This window comes from Pseudopodoces humilis, chromosome 5, assembly GCF_049639895.1.
Source record: "Pseudopodoces humilis isolate 2021_Gansu_Grassland_sample_001 chromosome 5, ASM4963989v1, whole genome shotgun sequence".
In the NCBI taxonomy this organism is placed as follows: Eukaryota; Metazoa; Chordata; class Aves; order Passeriformes; family Paridae; genus Pseudopodoces; species Pseudopodoces humilis.
The window spans coordinates 22,248,911-22,270,671 of record NC_142204.1 but is presented as its reverse complement, the minus strand read 5'-3'; the positions used below and the strand labels follow the sequence as shown (position 1 = coordinate 22,270,671).

At 49.9% G+C, this 21,761-nt stretch overlaps 1 protein-coding gene across 6 annotated transcripts; it reads right to left on the bottom strand.

The window, feature by feature from the left end:
- Positions 1 to 886: 886 nt before the first annotated feature.
- Positions 887 to 21,732, bottom strand: TOM1 (target of myb1 membrane trafficking protein). 6 transcript variants are annotated; one of them, XM_005527547.3, is made up of 16 exons: positions 21,607 to 21,732; positions 14,310 to 14,394; positions 12,482 to 12,560; positions 12,167 to 12,316; positions 11,921 to 12,055; positions 11,533 to 11,679; positions 10,440 to 10,556; positions 9,856 to 9,989; positions 9,169 to 9,202; positions 8,565 to 8,673; positions 7,463 to 7,583; positions 5,014 to 5,089; positions 4,548 to 4,610; positions 2,798 to 2,857; positions 2,400 to 2,436; positions 887 to 2,294 (listed from the first exon to the last, which is right to left on the bottom strand). In XM_005527547.3, exons 1-16 carry the CDS (start codon positions 21,656 to 21,658, stop codon positions 2,146 to 2,148), a joined length of 1,548 nt encoding a protein of 515 aa, XP_005527604.1. In that variant the 5' UTR covers positions 21,659 to 21,732; the 3' UTR covers positions 887 to 2,145. The 6 variants fall into 6 exon arrangements, with proteins under 6 accessions (XP_005527604.1, XP_087911450.1, XP_087911448.1 ...); XM_088055324.1 differs by lacking the exon at positions 21,607 to 21,732 and adding an exon at positions 21,169 to 21,187; XM_088055322.1 differs by lacking the exon at positions 21,607 to 21,732 and adding an exon at positions 20,087 to 20,105.
- Between the last annotated feature and the right edge of the window lie 29 nt (positions 21,733 to 21,761).

Here is a 21,761-nt window from a genome sequence, read left to right as displayed (position 1 = left end):
GGTAGGCTCAGGGCATCCCAGATGCAGTAAAGAGGAGTTTGAACTCCCCATGCTCAGGATATTCATTCAGGGATGTCTTAGTTTTTTCTTTTGGGGAATTTGCAGGCAGTGCTCCAAGGCAGCTGGAGGCACTGAGAACTTTAAGTGCTAGATGAGGCATGAACCAGTGTTAAAGCATCGCCAGTGTGAGCAGGCTGGTACCCTTCATAAACGCTGATGGGGCACCAGAAGCTCTTCCTTCCCAGCTGAGCCAGGCAGCCTGAGGCCAGGCACTGGCCAGAGGGCTTGGCCTTTCTTGTTCTGGATGGCTTTCTGGCCCCAGAGTTACAAAACCAGCCTGTGTTCCATCATGATCCTGCTCTCGCTTCCTCCCTTGCATGTGCCCCAGCAGGGGAAGCTCGGCCACTTGGCCCTTTTGTCTCTTCAGATGACATTTTCAAATCCACTCAACCTCCTTTTAAGAATCCTTCCCACAGCTCCCACTCAGCTAGGCACTGGAGAGCTGGTATAGGGACAACTGAGGACGTCCTGTGGATACCAGAGGCCCCTTTAGTAGCAACTGTATTTCTTACATGTCTTTTTAAGTGGCTTATGGGCTGCAAGGTGGGTCTTGAGATCTGGTCACAATGCAGAGAGGGAAAGGAGAGGAGGTAGCTCATCCTCTTGCTATTTTGAGATGGCCTGTAATCACCTCCCCACAAGACTGTAGTGAAAAGCAGGGAGCACCTGCCTTGGCTCCCAGCACCCTCAGCCCCCATGCTGTTCTCCTCTCAGTACCAGTGCCCTCGCCTTTTCATGGAGAGCAAATGTGGCTGCATGGTTTCATCCCTCTTCTCCCCACAGCATCCTCCCCTCCCACACCAGGACAGACAGCACACACCATCTCTTCAAGGGAGGCTCAAGTCTTTACTCCTTTAATGTGCAGTAAAAAAAGACAACTCTCCCATGCTCATCAAGAAATCCCACGAGCAGGAGCCCTGAGCTTGGCACCCTCCTCCTTGGCTTTCATTTACAAGTGGGCAGTGTGTGCGGTTTGCTCTGAAGGGTTTTTCTCCCCATGTACAGAGGAACTTCTGGCTGCTGCAGGGCTGTTGCACTGGCATGAGATGACTGATGTCTCACTTCCCCTCTGTGTTCACCAGCTGAACGAGCTTCTGCAGCAACAGCACGTTCCCATGGGTGTAACAGTGGCAATGGAAGGGCCTCCTGCTTTAGGGGGACGCAGCTCTATGACCCTGGCACACACAGCCATCCTGAGGGAGGCTGTAGCATTGGCCTGGCTCACAGACTCCCCACACCACGGCACGATGTGGTGGAAGGCATCAGTGGAAGTGAGAGAGGGAGGTAAGAGCACATTGGGAGGAAAGTATGATAATGGAGAATTAAATTAACTGCAAATAGTTTGCTGAAGGCACATCCTACCCCATGGGAGACAACCCCTTGAGCCTGGGGTACCGCTTGCAGTCCTGTCCAAGTCCGAGGGCTTGGACGACTGGCTGTCATGCAATGGAAGCATCTGGGCTGTGGGTAGGATTCTGGATAAACTGATGGGGAAAGGGAGGCGAGGAAGAGAAGGGGTTGTGAGTGGGAAGGTGTTGCATAGCACAAGCACTTGTGCAGGAGAGATTAGAGCAACAGGGTCCCTCTACCATTAGTGTTCCTCCTCGGCCACCAGTAATGCTTCACATCCCCGTGCTTTCCAGTCTAACACTGGCAGGCAGAGGGCTGGAGATACATTCTAGGGGAGGGGTGAGGAAAGAGGCAGGCAGGAATGATTTCAGCAGCAGACTGCAGCCTCTCCTGTTTCTTGGGCAAGATCTCTAACTACCTCACTGGAGAGTAGGATTGGGGAGCTTCTTCCGGAGCTTCTTCTGCTTTGCCCACACTGTACCATAAAAAGAAAAGCCCACTGAACTCCCACATTCTCTAGCAGCTTTGAAACCCCCCTTTACAAGTCTATTGTATGATATCCCTAAACACAACGAAGATTATCTGAAGTCTGAAAGCAACTTAAAAACAACTCAAAGGTAAAACAGGAAGAGAATGGAGGAAGGGGACAGAGTCCTTCCTCTGCTGGCCCCTGGCTGGAGGCAAGCAAAACAGCACACACAGCCTCTTGCTCCACAGCACACCGGTCCATAGCATTCACAAGGCAAACATAGCATCATCTTCCTTTGCTTGCTTCTGATGATGGCTGGCAGCAGGAGGGGACACAGACCTCCCTGCTGAGGAGCTGGACAAAGTAGGGAGGCGGTCCGCAACTTTCGCTCGCTCTTCCAGAAATTTGTCAAACTCTGAGGGCAAGAGAAGAGCAGAGCATTAGCGAAGAGGAAGATTTGTGGAAGAGCCAAAGTGCTGCCAGGGAGAGTTAAAGAAAAGGGTTGGCTGGCATGTCTTACCTTCACTGGTGACACCTTTTGGATCCTCTGATTCTCCCTAGCAAAGAAACAGAAGGGCATGGTGAGAAGGAAGGTGGGTAAAGGCATCTCACAGATGTGATTCTTTGTACACAGAGAGACAGGATAATGTTCCCCCCACTTCTACAGTACAGACATGTTAGAGGGGCCCTGAGCCTCAGTTCATTAGCTATGGCTCCCAGAAGGCTGACGATACTGTTGTGGTATCCCAAAGCTTGTGTCCCTGGCTTTTCCTTCTCTAGTCCCTCCCAGCAGCCTGTGCCATACATTCAGCGATGCCAGCACTATTAGTTGTACAGTAGTTATACACTGCCTGAAGTCTAGCCCCACAGACAACTCTGGCTGGACTGCTGGCTCCAAGAAGGCAGCCCCTCACTTACCACATCAGTGGAGAGCCACTTTTCTATGTCTTCCATGAAATTGGCTTGAGGAACTGGTACCTGGCATCAAAAAAAAAGGGTGATGAGGCCAAGAAAATAGAGGATGTTCCAGTAAATCCACTATGTAAGAAGAAAGCCCAACCCAGCAGCTCAGCCTCTTGCTCCACTGTTCAGTCAGCTCAGGCCCCTCCAAATCCAGCCACTGCCACTGCAAAGCTCTCCCAGCTACCAGTGCCATTGCTCACCAGCATCCTCTGTTCCATCCATGCCCAGACACACAGTTTCCAGGATTCATGCCATTAAAAGCATCTGTGGCTTGCTGGTTGGCTTTGGTATAACGACTGGAACAGAATTTACTTTTTGGTGAGGACGCACTAGGTGGAAGTTGGCTGCTTGTGTAGGCAGCCAGAGAACAAGAGATGTGCATTTCTCTGCACTTTTTCCCTCTACAGACCAGTGACAGTCTGATGTCAAAGTCTGCAATGCTGAAAATTTGGAGATGCCAGGTCTGACAGCACAGTAAGGGGGAAAGACACCTGCCAATAACTGATTCCCTGGTATGATCATGGAGCACAGCAGGATTTGATATCTCACCAAACTACTGAAACAGACCCATCAAAGAGAAAGTAATTAACAATTAAATTTTACTTCCAGTAGGGATGAGGCTAGCTCAGAAAAATTCATGGCTCTGGTCAATTTAAACAGCAAAGAGACATATTCCTAGTGGACAGAGGTAACTTTGAAAAAAACAAAGCTTGATTCAAAACCTCAGATCCTTTTCTTGAGTCAAGAGCTTCTGAACAAAGCTGAGCAAGAAGCAGCCCTTGCTAGAGGCTCCCCAAGCAAAAGAATGAGAGTATTTGTGGGAACTTAGTTATTAGTTTTCTAATATATACAGCTCCCTTGCCCTCAGGAAAACACCAAGACCAAGAAAAAGAGTAACACCTTCGTACCAAAGACAGGCAGATTTCCTCAAACCAGGGAGCAAGCGCAGATAGTTATCACAGCTGGCAGATGGATAAATGGGAACGGAAGAGGATGTGTGAGATTAGGGAAGTTTCAAAGCAAACTAGCTTTGCCTACCCAGAGAGGATCTCTTTGGGGTAGAAGTGCATTCAAGCCAACTGTACAGCATGTGGGGAAACTTCTTAGAGCAGACATCTGCCTGGGCTGTGCCCATTACAGGAAGACAAGGCTAACAAGCTTCAGACCCATGAGCTGTCAAAGCCTCTGTGTGCCTGAGGGAATGTAATTGCAGGAATTCCTACTGCCAAAAGACCAAATTCAACTGCCTGAAAGCTCAACCACTGGCTACAGGAGGAGGCCTTCAACAGAGTTAAAGTTGGAATGTGTTTCCCTTCAAATGAGGCACCTCATGCTAAGGAGGAGAGACTGCAAGGAGAATGAATGGTAGCAGCTGCCCTCATGATGCCACCAGCTATTGCCTCTGCCTCAGACATGCACCCCAAAACAGGCCATCCTCTAGCTCAGAGTGGCACATCTCTTTTGGCCTCAGAGCTCCTAGGATTTTTTCTTACACATAGGTTTACTTGAGGAAGGACTGGCACACTGCCTGCTTCCTTCCCAAACCTGGTCTCCACTACTGGCCCAGCCCAGGGTTGCTCTATTTCAGTTAGCAGTATCTGCTGATGTCTGCTGTGCATCCTCATGTGCTGTGCCAGTGACACTTCTGTTTCAGCAGCCCCAGCCTCCTTCTTCCCCGCTGGTGCTCCACAACCTCAGATCTCACCATTCCTTGACGCATCATCCACTTTGTCAGCTGGGCTCCATCACCAGAGGCACCAGACTCCCCCTGGATGACAGAGAGTCTGCATTGCAGTGTGAGGGAGAGGGGAGGCAGTGGGTTTCAGATGAGGGAAAGAAAATACTAATAATGGTGGCCTACTTCTCTGATTGCAGAGAGAAGGCGACTGGACTTGGAAATTTGCTGAAGAGGAATAAAACATACATTTCCAGGTGGAAATTTCCCTGTGGGGACATCTTTCAACTGCCTGAGGCAACCCCAGACTTTTCACAGCTCCTTACCTCAGGGCTTTAAGGAATGAGGTATGCAGCCCAGCTAGGAAATGCAGGTTGATGGAAACTGGGAGTTATCATCACTTGACTTTTTCCTAACAGACAGCACCCTTAGTGCCTTGGTGAGGCAGGAGGTTACTCCCATTCCTGGTGATGCAGTAAAAGCTGTGGCCACTTACCGCTCCTGTGTTCTGCTGCCGGGCATCCAGGGCACCAGCAAGGCCTTTGGTGGCTTGGGGGTCTTCGTACTTTACCCTGGAAGCAAAAAGAGAGACAACAGGCTGATGAGATGCCTGAGAGTGAAGAGCAGAATATATCTTCTAAACATACATTCGGTTCTTCTGACTGCACAACTTTTCATCCTTGTCATTCTGCTCCCAAGAGCTTCTAGAAAGGTGTGCAAAGCCCTTATTAAAAGTGTAGTCCACCACAAAAGAGACTAATCTGCTCAGTGGAACATCATTGTGCGATACAACATCCCTGGTACAGGCACAGAAGGCTGACAAGGACGCATCTGGAAACCAAGACACAGACTTACAGAGCTAGGTGCATTAACCATGACACTCACCTTCTTTAGGGTGGACTATAAAGAGAGAAAACTAACACGGACTGACCAGAATATTACAGATATTTTAGAAAGGATTTGAGGAACAAGCCCCTACATACATATCTTTATGGACACAAGCAGCTCAAAAACATCTCTTTAACTAACGCCACATACCAAGTGATGGTGGCAGAGGCTCACTGGCCTATGCTGGCCATAGGCGAGACTGGATAATCAGAAGAGCCTAATGTTGCTTCCAGGTCTCCAAATGCACCATTACAGCAATCTCTTTCCACACACAGTTTTATGTCACCCATAATTTCCCTCATCCCAATCCTGTGTCCCCTCTAGGCTGCTACCACACATGACAATGCCACACGTCACCATTTGATCCATGCCGAGTGGGGAAAACTCTCCATGCTAGGAAAACGAAGCCTTTCACAGGAACTCTCCACAAGTTTCCTCTCCAGCTGCTCCCAGGCCCATTCCCACAGATCCAGGAGACCATCAAGTGGAGCTGTTTTTGTTGGGGGCCAGGGGCTCGGGCCACCGCCGCTCAAACTTCTCAAAGAAGTGTTCATCAGTGAAGGGGCCGCTGTGGACAATGGCATCCAGGATGAAATACAGCGCTGCTATCATGCCACTGATGAGGAAGAAAGGCAGGAAAGGCTTGAAGTGCCTCAAGCACTGCCTCACCGAGACACACATGAAGCGAGGGGGGTCAGGAACAAACCCTGGAGGATCTGCCAGCACAGTCCTGTTCGGGAGCTGTAGAGCAATGGGTCTTTTGAAGTGGAGGGAGACACTGAGAGCAGAAGTTTGTGAGTGAAATGTGAAGCCTGAGCCACGAGAGGTTACCTGGCAGGAGTGCAAGTAGATGAAGGGCAGTGAGGAATAAATAGATGTCTTGTTACTTGTGCAGAGATCATAAGCCTCAGCCTGTTAGGGACTGTGCTACAGCAGAGAGGATACAATTCCACCTCTGTCCAGAACTCCAGCACGGAGCGCATACCAGTGGCTCCGATTTCAGCCCCAGATTGGGTGCTGTTGGTACAACTGTTTCTGTGCTGGACTGCCTCTGTCCTCAGGCAGCACAACCCACAGTAAAAGCAGTGGGGAAACCCAGGGACAAAACATATGAAGTCGTGAAGGCCATGGGTTTCCCCGCTACATTTACCAGAACAGTCTGAGGCAGAGGAATGGAAGGAGACATTGTTAAGAGACCTTAACTTGCTACTGGCCAGCTGCAGGATAAGACACTTCAGTGGCTGCAGGAATGCAGGAGCACAGGTCTTGGAGGGCTGGAGGCAATGATGTACCCATGGGCTCTACTGCTTGGTACTCTATGAAGAGCAGCAAATGGCCTTGCCAGGCAGAGCAGCATGAGATCAGCCACAGTCTCTAAACCCAGAGGATCTGGTCAGCACAGCTCTTGTCAGCTCCTCCAGAACAAGGATTCAGGAATCCACTCTGAAGTGGAGAAGACCTCTTCAGTTCAGCCAGTACTGTGGAGACTCAACTATTAGGGCTTTACACCAGGAGGTCTCAAACACACCATGGAGGAGGAAACAGCAGTCCCACTTGCCAAGAGGGAAGCTGAAGCACAGAAGAGTGCCCTCTTGCAAACCACAACTGACTGCACCCTTCCTGTACTCCAGCTCAATATTCTGTTAGGCTGAATCAGTAATCCCCAAATCCAGTATCACCCCAGTCAGCATGCGAGTTCAGAGGCAGACAAGAAAACTGAGCCAGTCCCACTTCACACCTTCATCCCCAGACACTGAGTCTCCCAGAGTATGCGGCACTGCAACGCTCACATGCAGGGACCAATTCCATCTCCCCATACCCAGAAGGATGCCATGAAGGGGAGATGATGGCAGCAGGAACAAGGACTGGGATCATAGATCTCATCCTACAAACACTGTGTGTGTGAAGAGTGCATTTTTGTTTCATCCTACTGTCTCCCAGGAGCTGCTCCCAGGAGCTCTCTCCAGGAGCTGCTAGTTGGGGCATGGCCCCATTTTCCCTGAGCCCTCATCCCTTGCAAGAAGGCAGGACGGGACAGAGCGAGCTGCTCCACTCACCCTCTGCGCTGCTCAGCCAGCGAGCTGCCACGGGTCAGGGCAAACATGTCAAAGTCTTCTTCCAGCTTGCCAGAAGTGTCGAGGGAGTGCAGCCCTGCACTTACACTGCTTGAGCCCAGGTCTGTGGGAGAGAGAGCAGGGTGAGCAGGCAGCACAGAACAGCAAATGGAGGACTGTGGGCTTAGAGAGTGTTGGATGGAAAACTGTCATCAGAACAGGCTAAACTACTCTAGGCCCACTCCTCCATCCTGCTCCTCAGCTGCAGCACAGTCTATGCATGTGTGCAGTTGTAGGTGAAGTAACAGAAGCTGTTTCTTTGCCCACTCAGTAGATATTTTTGGCTCAGTTTCAGACAGAAGCAGCAGCATCAACTTACTGATGCTGAAGGCCAGATATTCCTGACCATCTTAGACAACTCCAGAGGGAATTACTCCATAACCTATGGAAGAAAGTAACCTGTGCTTCTGGGCAAACACCTCTGAGACAGATGAGTGGATTTTCATGACTCAGGCATCATCTGAAAAAAAACACTTGATTTGAAAAATATCTCAGCTGGCTTGTCTGTAAAAACAGTCTGATGCCAATTTTCTGCAACTGCATCCAGGCAGTGCTATGTAGGCTGCTGGTATGTCTCGAAGAACTCCCAGGACCCATTGGGCTTTTTGAGTAAACAACCTGTCAAATCCTGCATCCTGAACCCAAGATGCTCATGGCTGCCTTTGCAGCATAACTTCAGATGCTCTGCTTCTCCCAGACCTCAGTGGTCAGCCTGACACCACGCAGCAAGAGAGGCAAGCAGGCAATGCTGCCAGGCATTGCAGAGGGAGCAGCTTTATCCCCAGTCCTGCTGGAAGGCCAGGTCCTTAGCCACAAACTAATGGCCACCTTCTGCACAACATGAGATGAGGATGCCAAGATATATGCTTGAGTGCCTTGGGGCATATACAGGTTTCTTCATGACTTTATTAGTTGAAAACACATGGCATTTTTCTAGGTTACTCTAGGAATCTGACTAAATAATTTTGGGAGATGAGTCAAGGGCAGGAAAGGATTTTCAAAGCAGTGCAGGAGAAAGACTCGGGAAAATCACATGGCAACATACTCATTCCAGCCAGCTGAGAGGAAAGGTTGCTGGTGACTTCAGGCTGTTTCAGTGCTGAAGGAGTACTGGGTCCCAGGTCAATCAAGCTGTTCTCTGCCTCATTTGGTGCCTTTGGAAGAAGAAAAAAGAAGCTGGTGGAGAGTTTCTGACCCTACAATCCTAGCTCATTGATACTGGAGAGGAAAGCCCTTCTGCACCTTCTGAAGAAGAGGGACAGTGATCAGAGAACTGGTTGGCAGTAGCGTCCCAGGGCAGCATATACCTTGGTAGCCAGCCTCCCAGATCTGCTGGATGTCAATAAGTAGGGCAGATGCTGGTTCAGAGGACAGGGTAGTGCTCAGAGAATGCTCATATGGGAATGGGAATCTCACTATTGAATAACTGCTGCTGCTGCTCTGCTCTTGCTCTTTGGGCAGGGCAGGAGAGGTTAGCAGTGGCAAATGGTGTGTCCTGCACACCAGGTGCCCTGGTGCAGCTTGGCTAGGACAGCAAAGCCCACTATTTCTAAGTGGGGCAGACTGAACCTCCCTCCAAGTCAGCAGGGCACTGCTGGACCTGCAGGATGCAAACCAAGCTGCACAGAGGGGCAGCTGCTCTGAGTTACCTTAACAGGCTGTCCTGTCCGAAGTCGCTCAAACCTGTAAGAAAGATGACAGGACGCATTTCAGTAGTGTAGGCTCATTCACCCACAGCAATAAAAAGAGATTTATAAGATTTGGCACACACTGCCCTTTCCTACCCACTAGGAAAGGGGAACAATGGCTCAGGGCCCAATTTTCCCTCAAGATACCCCAACAAGACCCACAGAGTTGATGTCTCCTGAGAGGTGGTATAAGAAAGTTTCTTAGGATCTTTCAGAGTTACTCCTAACCAACAGCTCTCCATACAGTTCATCTGAGGACGAACTCCCCAGACTTCATCCCAGCAAAGATATGTTTGTTGAAATGGAAGGGAAAAAAAAGATATGCTGATCCCACCTGGGCGATTTCTTTCTGTACCCATCTGCCTCAGAGCTAGAAAACCAGCTCTTTCCATGCACTTGCCTCCTTCTTTTGGATTATGCCACAGGGACATCTTTATACCCCATCAGGAACTGACACAGCAGCTTTGGAAGGACAGGAATTAGTCACCAAAAACTGAGAAGAGGCTTTGTTCTCAGAGATGGATGATACAGACAGATACATCTCGAGTATTATACTCATGGGCAGATCAAAAGGGTTGGGATAGGCAGCCTTCAAGGGCTTGTGAAGTCTTGTGGGAGAGCAGGGAAGAGAAGGAAGGAGAGAGGTACCTTTCATGGCGTAGAAACACGTTATTGAGGTTGTCATTGATGATGAGCAGCTCCTCAGTGAGTTGCTCATGGAGGACACGGGGAATCAGCTCCAGGACTCGCTGCTGCATGGCTCTGCATGTCCGATTCAGCTCCTGTTCAAAGCAGGGCAAGTCACCACAAAAGTCACACTATGGCTGAGCACTCACAAATTTGGAAGTCTGACTGGAACACAGACCCCAGAGGCTACTGGGATCTATCAGGGATGGTTGATGGGCAACAAATATTGGTGTGAGAGATAAATTGAATCTGAGCTTTACATGAAATAATTGTATGTTTTTTGTGTAACACGTAATCCAGAAAGAAAGGTCCTTGGGGATGACAAGTTCCCCTGTGAGATATTTCCAGCCTCAGTAATGTGATTTCCATCCACCACTGAAAATCCGCTTTCCTCGTGTCTCCCTTATCCCTTCACTCCCTGACAAGCTCCACACTAAACTGTCCAGTCATTCCCCACACCTGGCATGCATTGGGCCCCAGTCCATCAGGTCATTGCTAAATTGTGCTGCATGTGCCAGCCCTCCACCCTGCCCAGTGTTCCTTACTTGCAGCAGCTCCAGGTCAGAAGGCTCTGCCTGGGACGGCACCAGCTCTGTCAACATCTCCGACATAACCTTTGTGTTCCCATTCACCACTTCCAGCTCACTGCGCAGCTTCCCGATCTGCAAAAGCAAAGTGAAGTGACAGCTCTGCCAGGGGAGGCTGGGACATAGCTGAGGTAGCTCTGAATGGCAGGGAATGGCACCACACTGCATGCAGGTGTGTGCATGCCTGTTCACAGAGCTGGAGAGAACAGTCTCCAGGGAGTTCATTTGTCACCACTCATTTTAGCTCTCAGAAGCTCCCAGCAGGCAACCTCTCCATTACTTACCATCAAATTCATTTGCTGGTAGCAGATGCCAGGCCCTCACCTGGGATCTTTGGCAACTAGTCTAGCCTTGATTTTTAATAGCCAGCACAGGCTGCTGGTGTGATTCAAATCTCTCCTCAGCTAACAGCTCCCATGTGGTAGTCATTTAAATTGTATAATTTTGAGAGTGGTGTAAGAGAGGAGAAAACAATTAATTCCCATTCAACAGGAGAGCCTCAGCTAAGTGTGCAGTTGAAGCTTTAGTCCTCTGGTTTACAAGGTGCTAATGAGCCTCTTTAGAACAGACCCTCTACCCTCTGTTCTGTAAGGGAATGCAAAATACTGGCAGCTGGGGATTTGGTGCTGAACATGGTGTCATATGAAATCAGGGTGAGGAAGGAGAAAAGAGGATGAGGAAACAAGTGAGGAAGCCCTAGCCTTTGGAAACCACATAGCCACACAAGGTTGATTCATATAAAGTAAGCAGTGAGGCAAGACAAACAAAGATGATAAGGAGGCATCATGTCTCAGCTCCCCACTTCCCTCTACCTGCAAGCAGCCCTGTCTGAGGGAAACATAACCACTCAATTTGGGTTGCAGTATCCCAGTTCATCAGTGTAACCACAATGGAGTTCTGGGGACCTCTTGAAGGAATGTGCTTTAGAGGAACAGCTCCTTGAAGACAGAGGCTAGAGCGGGAGCAGTACTGCAGTCCCAGAACAATGATTGTGAAATAGACTCAAACACAGGAATAGTCAGCAACGTCCTGGGACTTGTGTCCAACTCACCTGCTCTGGTGTGGGTGTGATGGGCCCATCACTGGATGTGCCTCTCCCAGGGGGCAGGGTGACAGGGTGGAGGATGGACTCCATCTGCTGAGGGGAGTTGACTGCAGGTGAGTTCTGCCCAGATTGAGAATTGGAGCTATAGACAGTCTACAGACAAAGGTGGGGAGAGAGACAGAGAGAAGGAGATGTTAGACACACTTGACAGGGCAGTGCAACTAGAGGAGAAATACTGATGTCAATTCCCCATCTGGTTCCAACAGCTCTTGGCTGTCCTGGAGCTTCTCACCACCCAAAAGCCCTCTAAATTCAAGACAGAGTTCCTGAAATCCCCTCACTGTTCCAGAATGGCAGCCGCCCAACATTCTTCTCTTCAGCAATACTCACATACCCTCTGTGGTGTGTGGATGGGTGACAGCATGTCCAGATCAGTCATGGGGAACTCCAAACCCTTCCGTCTCAGGTCTTCATATACAGCAACAACACCAGTCAAGTCCGGAGAGCTGCGGAAGGCGTCTGCCCAGGACTGGGGAGAAGGAGACAGTACAGCCCATCACCAAATACAACAGCCTTCTGTACAACCACCTAAAGACACACACTCTCTGGACTGGTGCAGATGCTCACACTTCTTGCTCACCTGGATGAGGGTCAGCACCTTGTCATGCACTATGGCAGGTGGATTGTTCTTTGGCAGGATTGTTCTCACCAGGACACCTTCTACAAAGTCCTGGCTGGACACAAGGATGTGGAAGCGGTGGCCGCAGTTCTTGACGCAGGTCTCCAGGACCTTCAAAGGCAATAAAACATTAGCTGTAGCCTTCTCTGCCCTCACGTGTTACCCTTGTTGGCTTTAAGTACATGTGTCTGTTCAGCATGTGTGCTAGAACTTGTGTTCAGCACCTAGCTTTACAGCAGGGTATCAGAGAGCAGAGAAAGAGCCCTGACCGCTCACCGTCAAAGCCAGCATAACTTCATGGAAGTTCTTATTCCCTACAATTCTCTTCTTAATGGCTCGGAAGGCATCTTTGGGCCTGAAGGAGAAATGAGATGAAGAAAGATCATCAGAAGGTTGAGGCAAAGGAAAACAGCCACAGGTTCTGGATGCCTCATACTCAGCGAGTGTCCCTCCTCACCATGTTTTCAGGATGGCTTGAAGCAGTGACTGGCAAAGCAGCTTTTGCTTGTGCTTCTGCAAGAGGAGTGGGGTTGGCTGATCACAGAACCATTTAGGCTGGAAAAGACCTTTTAAGGTCATTGAGTCCAACCATAAACCAAACACTGTGAAGTCCACCATTAAACCATGTCCTTGAATGCTGTTACTGAAATTAGAGGCCTCTGTGTTGATGTCTGCAACAGCTCAAGGTGTTCAGGACACAACAGAGAACACAGTAAAAACAATACTAGAAACTCCTGGGGGATAGAGCAAAATCCCATGGCAGAGAGACTAAAGAGGAGATCACAGAAGAGCTCGGTGTGGATTAGAAACAGGAAGGAGAGCTCAAGCTGTGGCAATTCCTGTGTTACTCAAAGGAGAGCCGTTTAACATTTCCATGGAGAGAAGGAGGCTCAAAAGCTGCAGGGGAGATACAGGGGCAAAATCTTGTGTATATTGGAAGTGTGTAGGAGAGCAACAGCATCGCAGGGCCTCATTAACCATTCTCAGAGGGGAGAAACCCCATGGTCTCAGACCATTGTGGTCTTAAGAGGGCACAAATGAACCAACATGTTCTTGCAGAGCACAGGAAGAGAAGCTGAGCTGGAAGAGAAGCTGCAGGAGAAAAGTGGGGTGGAGATACTGAGGCAGTGAGGAGGGCAGAAGTGTATTGGCCTGTGGGGCAGCAAGGTGCCAATGGATAGGCACTAGCAGGGCAACAGGAGAGCCTGTCCAGCTGTGTTATCAGGTGCTCAGACCTGAAAGAAGTGGCCACAGCTCAGGCCTGAGAACTGTGGACAGACACAGGTGTATTTGCACTGTGGGGATAGCGGAGAAAGAGTGCTGACTGATTTTAAGTAGAGATGTTTGACTTTGTTTCCATACAACTGTGAAGATGAAAACTGGGCTCGCTAATCCTCTGTCAACATCACTGTGGGGTAGGACAGCAGGAGTGAAACCTACATGTTTTATTCCATGTAGCACCTTCTTTTTTAAATGCTGCTCTTGACATCTCCACTGTGAGAAGGAGCATTCTCCCTTGAATTCACTGGCAAATCCCCAGCTCCTGAATTACCAAGTCTGGCAGATTGATGAACATCTCCCTGCAGGGAGAGGGAGACAAGATCTCCCCCACTCACTTTGTGTGTGTTTGAGTGACTGTACATGAAAATACCTGAGAAGAAACTCAAGAAAGACTGGCACAGTGAGAGGACTGAATATCAGCCTGAGATTTTCCCCTCTTCTCAGTCACCAGCCCATAGATTTTTACATTCCCAGAGGAGAAAAAGAGAAGGGTATGAAGGGGGAATAAATCAAAGTGGAAGAAATGCAAATATGCCTTCTGGAGATGGGAGGCAGCCTGGCTTGAACAGAAGGTTGTCTGGGGACCCTGAAGGCCCATTTGAATGGCTCCTAGTGCTCACCAAGATAATACAGAAACATCTAATAAATGCTCTGACAGCTTTGCTATGTCTCTAGGTCTCCTAGCAGAGCCTTGTCTCAGGGATTGCTGGGAAGCCTAGCTAATTACCTCCATCAGTGCAAACTACCATTGCAGCCTAGGGATGTGGTGTTACAGGAATGCAGGGACCTGCAGCTGGATATGGGCCCTTGTCAGCTTTCTTACCCTTCTTCAGTCTCATTAATGATGTCACAGATCTCCATGTTGAGAGCCCAGTCCTCACTCCGCAGGGACCCATCGGTAGCTCTCTCTGGAAAACAGAAACCAAGACAAGGTTAAGAGCAGCCCTGGCGCTTTTCAGTTAAGCTCTCACAAGACCACAGACCCCAGCCTGCTTCTCCCTGACTGCTACTACAACATGCAAGGAAGCAAATCCATATGCAAATGCCGGGTCACCAGGTGTTCCCCACTAGGTGTCACCAGGGCAGAGCACACTGCTGGGATGGTGAGTGCCCAGCTCTGCCCATGCCACCAATGACCACTGACACACAAACACCTCTGGTGTCCTGCGCACGAAGAAAAGGGGCTCAGCATGGCTTCAGTTCCACAGATGGAGAAAAGGGGGCTTGTTTGCTTTGTTACTGCAAGGTGAAAAAACGTGAGTTCAGCCTGCTCACACTGATACAGACCAAATGCCAATAGCTCCAATTCTTAGTCTGTACCACACAAGGAGACAAAAGAATCAACCCCCCCTTTTTTTGTACACCAGCTCTATAAAAACAAACAAGCAAACATAGAAAGCCAAAGCAGAGTTTCTCTTGTTTGACATTTACACCTCTCCCCTGAACTTCTGGCCTCTAGGGAGTGTGGGCAGAAGCAAACCGCAGGCTGAAGTTGAAGCAATATTATTCCAGCTTTGATTGTGTCCCTTTTAATTAGGAATTCCTCAGTCACCCTTGATGTTATTTATTCAAGGCAGAGATTTGGGAAATGAGCAGCTATTACTGGGAGCACCAGTGTCTCCACCCTGTAATCATCCATGTCTCTGTGCTAGCCATGCCATTGACTGATGCTTTCAGGGACACCACCAGTAGCTAGGGAAAGAACTGCCAGTGGGGTGAGCAGGACCCAGGCACTCCCCAGACCACAAGGAAACACAGAGACGCAGCAAAAGGCAATCAGAGGACAAGAACCATCCTTTCCAGCTCTCTCATCCTACAAAACACTTAGCACTGGGGCAAGAGAATTAAAACTGGCCAGACCAGTTTAGCACCTACCAGGTGCTCTTCAGGAGATCTCAGTACCGGCAAGGTACTTAGAGAAGTGCCTGCATTTTCAAAACTGCTGTCCCTGCAAAATCTGGGGCTGTCCCTTGCTGCTGTGGGTCCTCTACCCCTTTGAGAGGTCCTTCCTCTGCAGAGCTGCCTTTTTCTACTTTTGACCCAGCAGCTAATGATCCCTGTGTGGGAATGAAATTAAATTCCCGTTCAGATAGTAATGGGATAAGGCCATAACGCAGGAAGAAGACGACTTTTTAATTCCTGCCTGGGTGAGCACATCCATCATGTCCTGTTAAGGGTCAGGCACAGAGCTGCTCACACCACTGTGCAATGCAGCCTCTTACAAACGTGTCCCTTCCATAGACTGCACACCACAGTGTGAAGCTATCTGGATCTTATCACAATTCAGCCACCACCTTTTCTGTTGGCTACAGAATGCATTGATTACACAGTGATTATGCTGATGACATTGTGACCACAGCCACATGGAAGAGAGCAGAGAGGGAAGGAGAGTGGCAGAATGTTCTTGATGCTCTTCCACCTTTTTAAAGGTCTGGCTATTATTGGAATAACCTTAAGGCTCCTTGATTCAGGTAATCTTTTGTCACTTTGAGTATTAACTTTACATAGGGATCCTGATCTCTGGCAGATCCAAGCTTCCTCAGTGAGGCACAGGAGGAAGGATTGCACTGAGAGATGTGGTGGAGAACACATTCAGGGCAATAGGCATGCACCAGGGCATGTACCAGTCAATGGGGGAACCTGTGGTAACACATGAGGGAAAATGTTTTCCATTGGGGCTCCTTTGTAATCAGAACTCACAATGTCAGAGCTCCAGGTTTCCTCCTGCCCTGGGTCACCAGCTTTGCAGGTGGGCAGGCAGGTTGTGGCTCAGGTCAGTCTGGTGGGTTTGGCTGACATGGTCACAAAGCCCCCCTCACTTGTGCTCTCCTCCAGGATACCCTGCTCATGACACATCACGGTTTGAACAAGCCAGAAGTTTCCCTGCACTGCTGGAACTGCCAATGAATCACAGAAATCCACTACACAGGGGTTGCTCTGCTGAAAAGGTCTACATCCACTCTTTCTCACTGCACACAGAAGGAAAAACCCACAACTTAGGAACAGGGCTGAGCCTTCTTGGAAGCTCTGAGCTTTAGAAGAAACAAAGGACAAAATAAAATCTTCATTTAACCATCAATCCTTGCTGTTCAAATCTCCCCAGCCTTCCTTCTCATTGTACACAAACATGAACTGAATCTGCAAACACCCTTACCTTGCTCTCCAATGTTAGGTGGCACGCTGTAACCCGCTCACCACCACCCTTTCCCTCCAAATGCACCAATCCTGCCAAGGTCGAGCAGCAGGTTTGCTTTTCAGAAAGGAATGTAAATAAACCATGTGTGCTCCTTCACCTGGCTGGCCACCTAGGGGAAAACTGGGCTTCCTAAGAAGTGACACACCTGTTACCTGCCCCTGTTACCCCACAATATAGTGATCATCCTGCTACTGTCACCCCAGTTCATACACTCATCAAGGGAGAGCTGCAGGAAAGCAACAAAAGTGCCACAAACACAACACAGGGTCACAAAATGCAAAGCTGGAAGAGCAGTATTAGAGCATATGGGAAACAGGAATGTGACCCTGAGGCAATTCCAAGGACAAAATGCTTGAATTTACCCAGTACAAATTAAGGCCTGGCCTAGCTGGCATTGGGAAAGCTGGAGCTAATGCCCTTCTAATCCTCCTTGCTCTCTTCCAAGCTGTAAGGGACTGTCCAAGCCTAGTAAGATATGGAGTTTTCTCCAAAATCCTGAACTTTGCTCTTTTGTAAAGCCTGCAGAAGGGAAGGAAACAAAGCCTAATTAGTCACATGAAGGATCAGGGTGGCTGGCCCCATTTCATGAGCTGTAATTAGCACATGAGCTGTCTGCTCCGCATGAAATCTGAGCCCAGGATGGCTGGGGACAGGGACAAGTCCCTAAAAAGAGCGAGCACGGGAGGCAGGGCACTGCCACACGCCCAGCATTCTGCTTGGTGGGACGCATCAGGCAGCACCTACTTTTGTGTGTTACCAGCTGAGCCTGACTTGCAGCAGAGAATTCCCCTGGCAGAGGTTATTGCAAGCCTGTGAATGGCATCCCCCTCCAAGCCCCAAACCAACTGGCTGCTGAATATACAGGAGGCCCTTCATGGGGCTGCTCCAAAGCCACATTGTTCTGGCAGCCAGTCTGGCTCCCCGGGTGTGACAGCATTGGGGTTTGTCTGATTCCAGTCTGCTGCCTCACAAATTGCTCAGATTGACCCAGAACCGCGCAGGACTGTGGTATGAGTTGAACCAGAGCAGCTCTTTTCCTGCATGGCACTGGATATGCTCCTGCTGACTGCAGCTAGGTGATAAAAGTTATTTGGAACCAACAGATAACAAAGAACTCCAAACGCTTGGCATAACTGGCACAAAGGAGCTGTACATTGCTTTGTGCTATGAGTACATTTCAAAATTTGCTTCTTTTCAAGGTTATTGTCCCTGGTGGCAGGGGAGAGCACACTGTGGGGTTGGGGATCCCACTCAGCTGTCCCTGCAGCAGCACACCAGCACTGCAGTCAGTAGTTTGGGGGAGTACAGGAGCCAGGGACAGAAGGTACTGTGCAGGCTCCTGTCCCCTTTGCTCCCTATTCCAGACCTGAAGCACCCATAACCAGCCAGATGCTGCTCAGAAATCCTTTGCCAGTGGTATGCTCTCCCCTCCTCCAAGTGAAGCCTTCAAACAGTGCTCCCTGCAGTGCTTCTTGCTGGCTCTAAGTTCCTCAGCAAAGCATCAAGCACCTTCTCACGCATGTCAACAGGTGTTTGAGGGCACCAGCAGTTCATTGCATGAGACAGCTTAAGTTCAGCAGAAAGCAATGCAAGATGTCCCTTCTCCCAGCTTCCCTTCAGTTCACAAACTCACAGGCCCGAATCAGCATCCTGTACAAGCCTCATGCTTTTACTTCCTTTGAGGGAACTTCAGCACCAGCTCTGTCAGGACTTTACCATTTAGCTGTATCCTTCCCCAGAAGCCTGAGGACAACATGCATTCTAGAGAGACCAGAGATACGACTTCAAACCTAATTCAAGGATGGTGATGGACACAGACTGCACTGACATAGTGGTGTGGGTATTTGTGTCTCTGAACTCCTGCTCCTTTCCTGTGAATCAGCTCAAATTCTCAGGGATCAAGTGACTTCAACCGCTGCCTCTGCTGCTTTTCCTCCAGACAGAGCAGGCACAGAAGACAAGGCAATGCCTTTTTGAGAAGCACAGCCTTGCAGGGATCCACAGAGGGGTGCAGGAACACCTGAAAGGGGGGATCCAAAAGAATTGTGGGGATTTTTCTGGCACATTGTTTTGCATCTGCCTCTCTTCCTCACCCAGGAGCCTTTCTTATTTGCTCTGTCTTTACAGTCTCAACTTTTCCTGGTCCTCATGCTTGAAATAACTCCCATCCATAAAAAAATCTGTGTCATCTCTGCGCTACACCGTTACTTCTATCCCTTGCCTGCCCTCACTCACTGAAATAACCTGCCTCTGTCCCTTTTGGTATTGCTATAATTACTAGTTATTTTAGACTTCTAGGGTGAGGAGAGAGCATTGGTGGTTTCTTCTCTATTCTCTCATTCAGAGAGAATTCACCTCCTTGAAATTAGATTTTCCATTTTGAAAATGGAAAAAAGCTTCTTCTAGATGGAGACATAGTGGATTTCCCTTCTGAGGGGGGAATCTGAACTATGATGCTTTATCAGTCTTTGGAAATTTTCCCAGTGGTGTTTAAAAAAACCCAGAAATAAATAAAAAAAAAATCTAAACAAGCAAGTCTGTATTCCTCTTATTTGGGAAGAGACATCATGGCACAAAACCAGGACAGAGACAACTTTTGTGACTAAATCTCAGAACTGTGAGTAAGAAACTAGAAGACCTACTCCTCTGCAAGTGACTCATTCTGTCACAGATCACTGAGATTATCTGAGCATTGCTTTCCTAGTCAGTGAAAGAAATGGGTCTTACTAGATTAACATTAATGAAGGAATTTGAGAACGTTGCTGCAGTGTGCCACAGAGGATTTTTTTTTTTTTATTCCTTAGTCGTCATCTAAAGCTATTTTAGACTTCATAAGCTATATCAAGCATACATGACTTTGCCCAAATAATTTACAAGGACGCAGCATTATCTTTCTGTAGACAGCCCAGGGCAGCAGCACTGTGCAGGTTTGGTGATCAGGCTCACAGGTTGGACATGCAGCTGCCACAGACCTACCAAACGAGTTTGGGGAAGTTGTGTTTGCGTCCCAAATTAAGTAGGGAAGATAGCATTATATCCATGTTCCCAGGATGTTGATAAGCAATGTACAAAAGGAGAAAATATTCATATTTTCAATCACCAGCCCTTTCAAGTTGTCCACAGAGTTCCTTTCCCATATGCTGTACTCCCATAACCCCAGTGAACCCCAGTCAGTAAGATCTCCCTAGTATCACACCTCTGCTTCTCAATTCCTCTCTGACAACACTTTTGAAATACCTTTTCTTTTTTCCTCTTCTTTCCTGTTGCTTTGTTGCTTATTTAATTGAAACAAAGCCTAGAGGTATAAGCCACCTACAACCTGGTTACTAAACTGACCAGAAGATCTGTAAGGCAACCTTCAGATTGCCTCCACCCAAACACAAGGACACATCTGATACACTCACCGAGGGAACAAAGAGCATTCATTCGGGAAAGGGCAGGATGAAACATGTGATGTTCTTCTGGGGGTATGCTGAAGATCATCTGGAGAATTTTGGTAACAGAAAGTCTTCTCTGATGATTCTTCCACCACCTAACTATAATGCATCTCACCTATCTGTCCCAACACCAGAGTAGCACATCACAATGCCCCTGACACACTTTGGGACAGTGTTAAGGTAGCCCCTAAAATCATTATAATAAAAGCATTACTTAGAGCAGCTCCTTGCTCTCTTCTCACCTCAGGCAGAGCCTCCTATTTACCCACGTAAGGACACCAAAAAGACTTAATGTGGGACTGGATGTTCACAGCAAAGAGCAAAGTCTGACAAGCAACGAACAGCAAGAATGAGCAAGTGAATAAACTTACAAGTGGAGAGTTTAAATGGGCATCAACCTTCAAGCACAACTTCAAGACCCTTAGACAAAACAACATGGGAACAGAGTCTTCATCCTAAGCATTTTAAGAACTGCATCCCTGTCCTGACTCCAGTGCAGCTGTTGACAGTCTTCTTCTCTCTAACTGCGGCATCTCTGCACGACATTCTCAGGCCACATCCTTCTCCCACGTTCCACAAGCTGCCCTGGGCACAGGCACTGCAGGACACCACAGTGTCCCTGGGCCTGACAGGTGACAGGGTGGGTGCTGTGTTCACTGCCGGAGCTGCTGCTCCATGCTGTGAGCCAGCAGGAGCCAGGGCACGGCACTGCCAGGCACCGCTTGTCCCACAGCCCAGTGCAGGGAGGCTCAGGGCGGGCAAACACTCCCAGCTGCCCAGCGCCTGACTCCTTCGGGTAGGGGACATGGGTCCGACTGGGTGAGCTGTGTGCCCCAGGGCCAGCCCAGCCTAAGGCTGCTGTCCCCACATCCCCGCAGCCCTCGCTGACCCTGTCCCACATTCCCGCTGTCCCCACATCCCTCGGTGGCCCTGTCCCACATTCCCGCTGTCCCCACATCCCTCGGTGGCCCTGTCCCACATTCCCGCTGTCCCCACATCCCTCGGTGGCCCTGTCCCACATCCCCGCTGTCCCCACATCCCTCGCTGACCCTGTCCCTCAGCCCCGCTGTCTCGCGGCCGCCCCTCGCGCCACCGCGGGTCACGCAGCCCCGAAGAGGCGCGGGCGGGAATGGCCCCAAGCCAATCACGGGACTCGGCGGTGCCGGGGGGCGTGGTGCGGACCACCGGCCCGCGGCCCCTTTAAGTGAGCAAACTTCACCTCGCCACCCCGAGACCCCCTCGCACCCGGATTGGCTGGCGGGGCCCCCGACGGAGCCGCCTCGGGCAGCGCGCCCGCTATTGGCCAAAGGCGCCCGTCAGTCAGAGCGGAACTATCCTCTGATTGGCCAGCGCGCTGCCGGTCCCGCCGCGGAGGCGGGGGCCGGCGTTTCCCCGAGGAAGGGTCCGGCGGACGCCCCCGGGGGCGCAGGGCCGGACGGGCGACCGGGGGAGCGGGGAGGTTCGGAGGGCGCGGGTGGGGCTCTTACCGATGCGCTGCCCCACGGGGGAGCTGAAGGGGTTCCCCAGCAGAAAGTCCATCGCCGCCGCCGCCGCGCCGCGATCAGCTGACGCCGCCGCCGCCGCCGCTCACGTGACCCGCGCGCCGGCCGGGGCGGGCCCCGCCGGGCCCCGCTGTGACGCC